The following is a 12281-nucleotide window of genomic DNA, read 5'->3' as shown; positions in this document are numbered from 1 at the left end:
ATCTCCCTTCTCTTTTGTCAATATTTTTTTAGGAAGCCTTTCTCCTTGTTGGGATGACATTGATCTTAATACGCAAATTGTTGACTTGTTGTTAGCTGTTGCTTTCCAGCAAATCACCGTCAACTGGAAAAACTTTACGAATATTTCTTTTAAAGCATGGTGGTACAATGTTTGTTATAATCACAGGCTAGATACTGCTTTTGTGCACCCCCTTAGTTTAGCTGCTAAACGACATGATTTATGGCTTCCTGTAACCTTGTATCTAGATACCTGTGCTAAACGCTCCTCTCATGTTCCACCTATTCAGCAAGAGGTCTCTAAGCCTCCCTGAGTGACATTGCTTTTCATTTGTACTACTCTTTTCATATAAGCTACTTTATTGCTCATTATTACCAGCGCTGCTTTTTGTTACTTAGCCTTAAACTTTTGTTATCCTCTGATTAATTGTATATTTTCATTACCATGTTTTACTTTTCTCCTCTAATTGAAGATATGTTTGTATTCTTTCTCATGTATTGACACCTTTACTTATCCAATAAAAACCTTTTGAACTTAAAAAAAACTATTAGTTATGCCACACACGGTGAGGACCCGACTCCAGAATTTAACTTGGGCAGTAACGCTGCTCGGCAGCGCAGCTGAAGTTACCATAGTGCGGCAGGCACTGCGTCCTTTTCTGGAGGCGACAGCAACTGACACTATTATTACAGTTGAAACAGCTGACACCAGAGTGGCACCTCCTGATAGACTGTATGATATTGTTGTTCTAATTGAGGGTGACATACAGCGTGTTATTAAAGGGATTTTTGGGGAAATTCTGACATCTTCCTACAACATATTGTTGGCAGAGGCGGACTGGCCCCCACCCTTTGTTGTTGCTGCTCCTAAAGGGGAGGAAGTGATACTTTCAAGTTTTTCACGTAATGTCTCCAAGGAACATGCAAAGTCTTTTGCAGAAGAGTGGGCTTTGGTGTTTGCAACGGCACTGTACAGTACGCATGTGGGCTGGGATAATGACTCAGCCACAACCCTAATATCCCCTCCGACGGGAAGCGAAAGGTCCTGTATCTGACATTCTGACACAGAGAATCAAGGAGTGATTGAGACATGTGTGTCACTGATGAACAACCCTCTTTTTACCGTTACCAAACCTGATTGGTCGTACCGCATAGTTTTGGATTCTAGACATTTGAACTCTCATTGTCGTACTTTTGCGGTGCAGAATACCCATAGTTCTGCACTGGTAGACAGTCTTGTTCGTAAAAAATATAAAACTACACTTGACATTTCCAATGGCCTTTTTTAGTCACAATCTGTCCCCAGCATGCAGTCAATGGACCGCCTTTACAGCCGGTGGTAAACAAAAACAATTTAGGCATTTAGCTATGGGCTATAAAAATAGCCCTGGTGTTTTTGCTGCACATGTTTTCTCTTTGTTGGACAGCATAGACCCAGATGCGTACTCGTACGTTAATGTTATTTATCTCACGGACGACGAATTATGGCCGCATCATTGGTTTTTTTTGTTTGCGGACTACGGTTACAAATTCAACTTTGCAAAATCACACATTGCAGAGTACACAGTGTTGTTCTTGGGCTATGAGCTCAATAACAAAGGTAGAGGCTTTGCGCCTCACTTTCTGGAGAAATGCGCACAATTGTGACGTCCGACAACCCTGAAAAAACTACAATCATTGCTGGGATTTCTAAACTTCGGATGTACTCACATTCCCTAATATGCCCAGCGTATCAAGCCTCTTTATGCCTTGATACAAACAATATTTTCAAAAGCCTGCTGGCTTCCGGAACATTCAGCTATCCTGCAACCTCTGCAGTCTGATCTTCTTGAATCTAAATACTTGTTAACATGTGATAACCACACAAACCTGGTGATGAAGGTCACACAGTACCTATTGCTTACACATCACATTTATACACTTCTGCCGAGATGCGATTTTCTATTGTGCTGTGCAGATGATGATCCTGAAGGAACGCGCACTGGCACAGGAAAAACGCATTTTAGTGGTAACACCGTACCCTGCACTTGAAGCAGTGACAAAGGCAAGTGTACCAAACTCAAAGGCTTTACATCCTCGTTGGATACAGTGGGCTTCTTCTTTGATGTCTCCGGATGTTACCTTTATCTTTGACACCTCGCTTCAGACATAGGAGTTCTTGCAGTATGAATTTGTTCATCCTCCTCCTCTGTCTATGTGCCCACTTTAAGAGTACGATTGTATCATTTACACCGATGGTTCAGCGCAAAAGGCTACAGTTTCTAAGCATGCGTATTTGGCGGCCTGTACAATTGTGGCAGGTACCACGAAGAACGGCGAGTTCAAGTCCAGGGTGGTGCATACACAGGCACTAGGAGACTGTACCGCCCAATTGGCCGAGCTGCGCGCTTTGGAGCTTGCACTAGAGTTTGCGGATCCTAATGTGAATACTCTAATTGTAAGTGATTCCTATTACTGTGTTCAGTCTCTCAGTGACAACCTATTCTTTTGGTCTCAGAATGACTATCGTGATTCCAAGGGCAGCACAATTAAGCATAAAATGCTTTGGGTTCGAGTGGCAGATCTTAAACAACGTCTGCCACTCACACATGTTATACATACTCTTGGCCACGTGTGCAGTAGCAGCAGTTACAAGATCCATGACTCAGATTGATAATGACATTTTGGCAGCAATCGCTGCGACTGAGAAGGGTGGTAATTACCCTCAAGGATTCCCTTCAAAGTACTCTTATCATTTAAGTCCCGATAGAGTTCCTTATGTAAGAATAAATAACGTTGGAGACAGGTTGATTCCCAACGCGGACCACAGGCTTTCTTTGATAACAGCCACACACGAAGGCATGGCTTCGGCGCATGCTGGAGTGTCTGCGACAGTTTCTATTTTGCAACAACGTTACTGGTGGCGTGGTTTATATAAACAGACCCGTAATTATGTGCGTTCTTGTGACATTTACCAACAGATTAAACCCTCTACGGTCGCACGACTGCCACTGACACAGCTCTGCATTTCTAATAAGCCTTTCGGCTGTTTATATCCTGATCACTGCGGTCCATTTTCTTCAGCTACTGCTTATAAATAGATCTTAGTTGCAGTTGATTCTTGCGCACGTTTTGTGTGGGTTTGGCCACAATGCAGTGCTGACACTCCAAGTGTCATCAGGGATTTGCGTGTCTTTGTGGGAACTTTTGCATGTGGCACCTTCCATTCTGACCAAGGCCCAGCGTTCGCCTCTAAGGTGTGCATGGATGCAATAGGGTCTTTGGGGGTGCAGGTGAAATTTTCATCTCCATACAGGCCTGAGGGCAATTTGGTTGTGGAGCAAATTAACCGTGACTTAAAGCAATCCTTGAGAGCTAGAGTCTAAGGTACAGGCAGGGGGGGCTGGCTAGCCCACTTATATGGCGTGCAACGTGCACTTAATAATCTCCCTAGAACAGAGGTCTTCAAACTTTTTTACTCTGAGCCACCCCTAAGCAAAATGTTTTGAGGTCGGGCCCCCCTCCAAAACTTTATGGCAAGGATTGGGGGAGCGGAAGGGACATGGCTGCATGCAGGGAGCGGGGCTTATGAGATGATTTCAGGAATACTTTTTCTATAGCTTATGAACCGCACCAAATATGAGACTTATAAAACAGCAAATGAATCAAACAAAAACAGATATCCCAAACAAACTGCTCCCCATAATTGGGGTGTTGTGAGCCCCTCACACTCTTTGACCCCAATGCAACTATACCTACTGCACTAATGATAACTGCAGTCCTGGGTAGCAGGCTCACACTCTTTGACCCCAATGCAACTATACCTACTGCACTAATGATAACTGCAGTCCTGGGTAGCAGGCTATCTCCTCTGCCTCTTTTACCTCTTCCCCACCAAGACGGACCATTACCTCTGTCCTAATGCTTGAAAGGACAATAAGCTGTGATGCCCCTTTTTTAAAGGTAGACAGTCATAACTGTGATGCAGTGGGCCACCCAAATCCCTGGGCCCCAGTCCTGCTGCATCTGCTCTTTTATGATAACCAGCTGTGGCCACTTACACACTTGGCAGCAGTACCAGCTTCACTAATGAATGTTCCTTTAAAAAAAAAAAAAGACCACTTATATTGTCCCCTACTTTGGGGTATCTCTCTGAAGAAGTGGTCTCTGGCCATTTGTAAACATAAAAATGAGTCCGCATACAGTGCTCCCTATTCTGGGCCTTCTCTTTGACAATATCTATGAATCTCGCTCCTTTCCTCTGTCTCCTAGACCATTACTGTGAGGCCCCAAGGATCAAGAGGATTAGGGCTCGGGCTCTGCATCTGAATGCAACCCTGCTGGCCTTCTACCTGCCACCCCATGGACTCAGCTTTCACAAAAAAACTGCCCCTGAATGGTTAAAACGGACTTTGAGATGCCTCTGCCTGAAATCGAAGTGTGTGGTGGTAGTGCAGAAAGTTAAAAAATAAACCAGCCTTCTTACCAGCCATTAATTGAAGGAGTCATTTAAAGCCAGGGCCACTGGAATTATGAGTTTCTGCAGCAGCAGCGTTTTCCACATAATTATCAGTTTATTGCATTTGCTACATAATCTGCCGATTTCAACACAAAAAACTTGATTCTAGCTCAAATGGAACGAAAGTTACTTAAAGCATGACAAAGTGCTCCTGAGCAGTACAAAGCCCTTTGCAAAGATTGACTGGTAATCTTGTAGTTGCTTACTGCTGTATTTGGGTATTAAACTGGTACTAATAAGGTGCAATATTTCCCCTGACAGCGTTACCGTGAGTTAAAATGACAAAAATGAAGTAATGCTAACCACAAAATGTGGCACATTGTGCCGCATAATTTACATTTTCTTGCTGCATAATTTAGTCAAACGTGTCGCATAATGTTGTCCTCTTCTGCTGAATAATTCCAGTGGATCTGCTTAAAGCTTTATGGTGGCAAAGATCTATTCTTTTTAAGATGTAATGTAAAGGAGTTATCAGCTGGAATCTGGAATAGTAGCGACACTTACAAAGATGTCTGCATTAGATACAGTTTGATTACTTATTACAAAAAAGTATATTTTGTAAGAACTTGTTTTATCTCAATCACTGCATCATTTTGCAGCAGACTAGCTTAGAGTATGTGAATACTGATTTAAAATAATGACTTACATATTCACAGTGCTTTCTGCCACAGGCTGGGACTTCACAGCACTATAAACAGGGCATTGGAATTATGCGGCAGGAGAAGGCCAAATTATGCAGCATGGTTGACTAAATTCTGCAGCAAGCAATGGCGAATAATGCTGCATTTTTTGTTAAAGCATTACTGCGCTATTTTGCTATTTTTACACTTGTTAACATTGCTCTGCCCTTTATTGCCCCTCATAAGTAGCACATTAACACCCACATATAGCAACAAGCAACAGAAAGGTGACCAGTCAACCTTTAGAAAGGGCCTTCCACTGTGAGGTAACATGTGTTGTTGCATTTTTTTAGCTGCAAATTATGCAGCAGACGATGGATTATGTGGCAAATGCGGGAAAACCATAACTATGCGCTGTGAGTGCAGGGTGAGCGTGAAAGTGAAGGGTGAGAATGAGGAGTGAGTTCTCTAAATGCAGGGTGAATGCCCAGACACTTGAAGTTAATCAGCATGTTATTGACGGGGCGTAGGGTTTCAGATATAAGTTAAACTATTGCTATTATGGAATTAATCAGGGAATCAAGGGTGAAGGAAATAAATAATGTGCTGATCCTGCAACAAACTTCCAGTCTTATGATTAGGGTTGCCAGCTCATTATTTTTATGTCCCAGACAGTACAAAAATAAACAGTACCAAAAGCCCGATTTTCAGCACTTATCTGTGCATACTTCGAAAAGCAAATATAAAGCACTTTTAAATGTGTTCCAGGGCTGCCTGAATGATTCATGACTGAAAATAAAAGGAACAGACAGAAAGTCACATTACAAATGAATACATACGTTTTTATTTAAGACCCTATTTAGTGTCAAAGCAAGGTCTTTGCAGGCTCTTTAAACGTACATGGCTGGCATATTTTCTATTGGCAACCCTACTTTATATTCCTTTTCATGAAATGCATTCTCACACTACATCAGTAAATGTAAAATACAATGTAAAAATAGGCAGAGTGGGGGCCCAGGGGGTACTGGAAACAGAAAAAAAAATAAGCCTCAGTAACCAGTTTCCAAGGGTATGTAAATGTGCCAATGGTCTTTAAAAACCTGTGAAAAACTCAGGCGTGCTGTAGTCTTAATAAGACTCCAGACACTGCCCAGCGAGCCCCCAGCAGCACACCCACTGACCTCTGGCCCCTCAGCACTCTTGAGGGCTTCAGAGTAAATGAAGACAGTCTGGAAATGCAGCAAATAAACATCGCTGCACTTCCAGGCGTCTTCATTTACATGTGCTTGCAGAGGCCTTTGCGCTCCCCCTTCCCCCCAGGAACCAATCCACGCCCCACCAGGGGGGCACGCCCCACAGTTAGAAGATCTCTGGGTGGGCGGACCCCGTATGAAATGCTCTTTGGCATAAAGGTGTTTGTTCCGGTCCTTGATGGTCTAGACATGGCGGCGACAGCTGCAACCTTTGACGTAGATAATCATTCTACTATGTTACAGGACTTACATGAAACCCGAGACGGTCTTGCAAAAGACCATTTGCCCTCTGCCACTGATGCTGCACTACAGATTCCGGTAGTTGGCTGGCTACCTAAAGTTGGAGAACTGGTCCGAGAGAAGGTGGAGAAGAAAAAAGAATTTTGCCCCTCTTATCGTGCACAGGTTCCAGTGCTTGGCGTGAAGGGTACTCGTACAGTCATTTTACCACCACTTCCTGGTCGCAAAGTCAATAGATACATCTCAGTGGACAGTGTCAAGCTACAACATCTGGCCAATTCTGAATAACACATGTCTTGCAGTTCAGGCTGGACGGTTCCCATGAGGCACAGGGTCAGACTGATTTGCATATGGCCATGTCTGAACTGGGGTGGCATAGTGAGCTAAAGAATTATGATGGATTAAACCCAGATCAGTTGACTGGGGGTGAGTGCTTGCAATGTTCAACACTCCGTCCATCATCCCCTTTGGTTTTGCTCGGTTTAAACCACAGCATCAAGGTGATTTTCTATTGTTCAGGACCCAGCTGCTATGATTTTCCAAGAATCCTTATTATTCTTTTTGTAAAGGGCTTCTGTGAGTTCCTCCCACCGCTCTGACTCCCACTTCCTTTTGGCCTTGGTCAGGAGTGCCTTGTATGTTCTTCTAGCATCAATAATCGCCCTGCGGTCGCCTTTTTTTTTTTACAGCTTCAATCAATAATACTGTGTCATGTATGCAGTCGCGGGAATACCACCCAGGATGATTGGTTGTCATTTGTCCCCTCTGCCTCTCCTTGGTAAAAAGATGTTACAACAGACCCATAAGTCCACAAATATAGTTTACAAAGTTTATCGTATTTATGTTAGTTGTTTCTAAGGGGGCCATTTCCACAGCAAAAAGATTGTAGATTTGGAGCTAAACGGCGGCATTATCTGCTTTTGCCACCCATTTCGCATTCCTTCTGCTGTTACATGTAATCAATTTGCCATTCATAATGTATATGATCCTTATGGGGTTGAAAGTCGATTTTGGAATTCTATATCATTTAGGATGATGCCTGGTACTAATGAAAATCATATAGTTGGTGTAGACTGGAGTCTGCTTATGAATTCATAGCTAACAGAAGCTGTACTCTAAAATTTGTACCTAAAAAAAGGCGATCTACTCTATGGGGTTAGTTGATGCATGCCGAATCTATACTCTGGATATCTTGGAATATATAGTTTATTCACCTGGTCATCTCTTCAGGTCCAGAATTAATTATATTTTCCTTAGTAAAGATTTTGCCCAATCTTTAATTTCTGCTGAAACTGTAGCTATTTTAATAGGTGACCGTGGTCCAGTTGTTATGGATCTGCATATGTCTAAAAGCTCTAAATCAAATATGTGGCAATTCAATAATTTGCTGTTTCAAGATAAATCATTTTTTGAAAATCTACAAAACATTTGCCACTGAATCTTTTGATACTAATACAACTCATGATTGTGACTTCTGTATCATATGGGATGCTTTCAATCTGACAGCTAGAGGTCATATTATCTACAATGTAGCTATAAATCCAAAGGCCGCTCCCAATGAATCTTCTTCCCTAATGCACCTCATTAAAAAACTAGAACATTAATTTTATTCCTCTAAATAAAAAGATACACTAGCTCGCCTTAATCAAGCACAATGCCAGTTTAATAAGAAATCTATTTTGAACGCCTGTGATTTCCTACTGAAATGAATGCACTGTACTATGGTGTCCGTAACACAGCTAGAAAGGTGCTCGCCAACTATCTGAAAGTTAAAAAGCAAAAATAAAAAATTTAGACTATTACTGATAATGATGGCACGAAACATTACAAATTCTTAAATGTTTCACTGATTAGTACACCAATTTATAACCTTTGAATGTGTTTCACAAGCAGAAGCATTAGACCAAGTCTTTACTTCTATACCCAAAACCCAGCGCAATTACTATGTTTACCCTCAGGCCCTGTTGAACTCTTTATAGAATTCTATTTATAACTTTCTAAGATCATGACACCTAAGCTTAACTCACTATTGTAACCATATATCGCAACAGAGAACTCACAATGTTATTTTCTGGAGGAAATGCTCTATCTAAGATCGAAAAAAGATGAAGACTTGTTCGCCTGCAAAAATAGACCTATATCGCGAATGAACACAGACTTTACATTTTTCGCTTTGTATATTTATGAGTTTATTACTGATTTGATTGCAATAGAACAGTCTAGTTTTGTTAAAGACAACTACATTAAAGATAACTCATTACTTTTTAAATAATATTCCTGATGACTCACAAATTATAAGCCCCCCCCCTTGCAGCAGTTAAACTGAATGCTGAGAAGGCATTTGACAGTGTTAATTAGGATTATAGGTTAAGAGCTTTACAATGGAATTGTTTTGGCCTAGAACATTAAAATATATTGGTTTGTTATATAAAGCCCCCAAAACGACTGCCTTTGTAAATGGGATTCCATCTTCGTATTTTCAATCTAAAAGAGGTACGAGACAAGGTTGTGCTCTTTCTCCTCTACTCTTTATACTCTCTCTTGAACTCTTTTCAGAGAAACTGCGTAGATCTGCTAACCTTACTGGATATAAATTTAAGGAGGAAGAGGTTAAATTTACAGCTTAGGCTGACAATGTATTATTATATACACACCTAACCGTGATGTTTCCATTACAGCTTTAGGCAAGATTTTCATCATATTGTGCAATTTCTGGTTATAAATTGAATATTGACAAATCAGAGTTCATGTCAACTTAATAAATGTTGTTATAAAGACTTGTTTAATGAATCTCAGTTTGTTTAGAAGTCTAGACAAATCAAATGCTTAGGCGTTTTATTTTCTAATACAATAAGAGACACAATGACAACTAATTTAGAAGTGATTAAATAGAAGATTACTCATCTTTCTGAAAATGATTCGCTCTTTTCTTGGTGTGGCAGACTCAATACCATTAAAATGATGATGTTAACTATTAATAATATTTATCTCTCCATGCTCCCAGTAAAACTCTTGTATCAGTTTTCAAAATAATTGACAGTCAGTTATCTAAGTGCTTAAGGAATAAGAAAAAAGCACACATACATTTGCAAATGGTTAAGAGACCTAAAGCAAATGAAGGGGCTAACTTTCCTAATTTTAAGAACTTTCATTCAGCCTTCAGGCTAGAGTAAGTTTGAAATTCCCTTTCTAATGTATTTATTCCAAAACAGCCTCTTTTGTATATGCTGGCGGCCTCTAATTAATATATTCCTTTGCCTTTAAAAACGTACTGCTTTTGACGCAAAAACCACAGCTATTTTAATTCCCTATATTAAAACATTCTAGTATGCTAGCTAAACCTCTTTTTATGCATTCTCATCACAAGCATTTTTTAAATTCTCCCATCTTGCATAATACTACTATTAAGATTAATACTAAAGTGCTAAACTAGCGAGAATGAATAGATAAAGGCATTTTTATTGTCACACAGTTAACTTCGAAAAATAAATCTTCTCATTTCAAGAGCTACAACAAAAATTTGGTGTGCGTCAATATTTTCATAGTAAATTTAATTCATTATTGACTACCATGAAATAAACTTTACCAGATACATCTATAGTTGACAACAGTGCAGATGAGAATAGCATTCATCCATGTAAATTCTTTATGGAGGTTAATTCTTCTTATATTTGTAAAACACATTTGTAGTGATATGAACAGGCCGAAAACCAAAACTGAATTACTGTGGGAACAAGATTTGAAATGATTTGGAACATACTATATCTATCTTTATGTGGAATAACATGTGATACAAAATTCACTCCACCTCCGCTCTGCAAGCACAACTAAGACACTATATTTTTTCTATACGAGTTTTCTCATTCCTTGTTCTCTTTATAAAATGAACATTTCTACTAATAGTAAATGTTGGTCTTGTAACAAAGGTGATAATGATGGCTTACATATGTTTTGTAAATGCCCAAAATTATTTACTTTTGAAAATTGGTTTCGGGGAAGATTACTTATATATGCTCACTTAAGTTAACATTAGATGCTTATTTTACTTGGAGGTTCTTGTGATATATGATTCATTAATTCTTTAAATGGCAAGTTTTTAGACCTCCTCATTGCTATAGCTTTGCACTAAATCACTACTAACTTGACAGATGAAATAACATATATTTTAATAAAAGGTGCTGATTTTGTTATCATATATTGGACACTGCAAATCTACCATCTATGTATATGAAGATTAAAAGGTATATACTTTGGAAGCACTTGTCCTTATTTATATCAAATTATGCTGAGAGAAACAGTTTAGTGTCTAATAATTTTGAACCTCCAAGAGATATATTTCTAATTTTCACAAATTTTTCAAAGATGATATCACTGTGCATCAGCGATAAGAAGTATTATCAAAGACATAAGCAACTCAGTGACTAGTTTAGTGGGCAAAGAGGGGTGCAACACTCCTCCAAATAAGCCTGTCTGAGATCACTCTCAACATCATGAATAAGTCCACCTCCTACCTAAAGAAAACATCAAAAAAGCCATAATTTCTGCCAAATTCTGAATTAATTGCAACCAAACCGTAGGTGAAAATACATGCTTGTTTACTGTTGTTTCTAGGATACATTGGAATTTTATCACCTATTAAATTATCTTAAGTTTCAAAATTGAGGACATTTGAATGTAGTAGCAGAATAAAGTGCACTAAATCAACTTAGTCCAGGAGTACTATATAAGACAGTTAAATAAATCTTGGTTTCTCAAGCAAAGACACTAAATAAGAGAGATGCTCACCATAGGGCTAATCGTTGCTCAATCTGTTTCAGGAAGCCCCTATGGAATTCGTAAATTGGGTCAATGTTGGAGAAGAGTAGCATCATCAGTCCCTCCGGCATAGCATCCTCTTTGACAACAGCACTTCGGAACCACTGAGGAGAAAGAGGACAAAATTAGACACACAACCTAGCTCACACAGCATTTACCCCTCTTGCTTACCTGAAAACGAAAATTAAGATACTCGCTAAACGGAAGCTCAAAAATACATACAATATCTATAACAAAAAAGTCAGCAGTGATGGATACTCAAAAATATATAATCATCTTTAATCATGATTATAAATTTGCATTTAGAAGCGCCCACTATAAAGCAAATAATTAAGTCAATTCATGCATGCTTCTATTGTATTTACTTTAACACATGACCTCTGAGCACCCATGTCTAACAATTTTGTCCTCCGAGTGTCTCACTATTGGATCCTAATTATTTGACATCCACCGTCTTTCATTTTAAACAGGAAGAACAAATTTCCTTTCACCATTATAAAGAAAAGTACAAAAATGTTAACTCCACTAACACGAGCAGTTTGGGATCGTTCTCTCAAAAGCAGTATTAGAACAGTTTCTTCTTTTTTTCCAAACAGTATCGTATTATGTCTTGTTACAAAAAAAAAAAAATTGGCAAAGCTAATAGGTCTTGCTTTGGCTGAAAAGATGCTGTATAGCTTGGCTAAATAGCTGCTAAGATGCATCCTCGTTTTATAAGCAAGGGCAACACACATGCACGTGTCTACAAAACAAAGGAAACATTTTTTTTCTTGTTATTTACGAATACGAGTTTGATCGGTAATAAACATTTAAAAAGTAGCTCAAAAGCATACTTTTT

The 12281-nt window shown here is 39.4% G+C and overlaps 1 protein-coding gene across 4 annotated transcripts in view; it reads right to left on the bottom strand.

Moving 5' to 3' along the window:
• The window catches only part of FARP2 (FERM, ARH/RhoGEF and pleckstrin domain protein 2), a 1344877-nt gene that overhangs the window by 419183 nt on the left and 913413 nt on the right, over positions 1-12281 (bottom strand). For all 4 annotated transcript variants that reach the window (XR_014970597.1, XM_085634160.1, XM_085634162.1 and 1 more), the window contains exon 16: positions 11414-11547. Coding sequence is in view for 3 of the 4 variants with exons in the window: in XM_085634160.1 (XP_085490286.1) it covers positions 11414-11547 (134 nt within the window). In the remaining variant the exon portion in view is untranslated. The remainder of the gene's footprint in view (positions 1-11413; positions 11548-12281) is intronic.

The sequence above is a fragment of the Triturus cristatus genome, chromosome 11 (assembly GCF_964204655.1).
Source record: "Triturus cristatus chromosome 11, aTriCri1.1, whole genome shotgun sequence".
NCBI lineage: Eukaryota > Metazoa > Chordata > Amphibia > Caudata > Salamandridae > Triturus > Triturus cristatus.
This window is presented reverse-complemented; position numbering and strand designations above follow the sequence as displayed.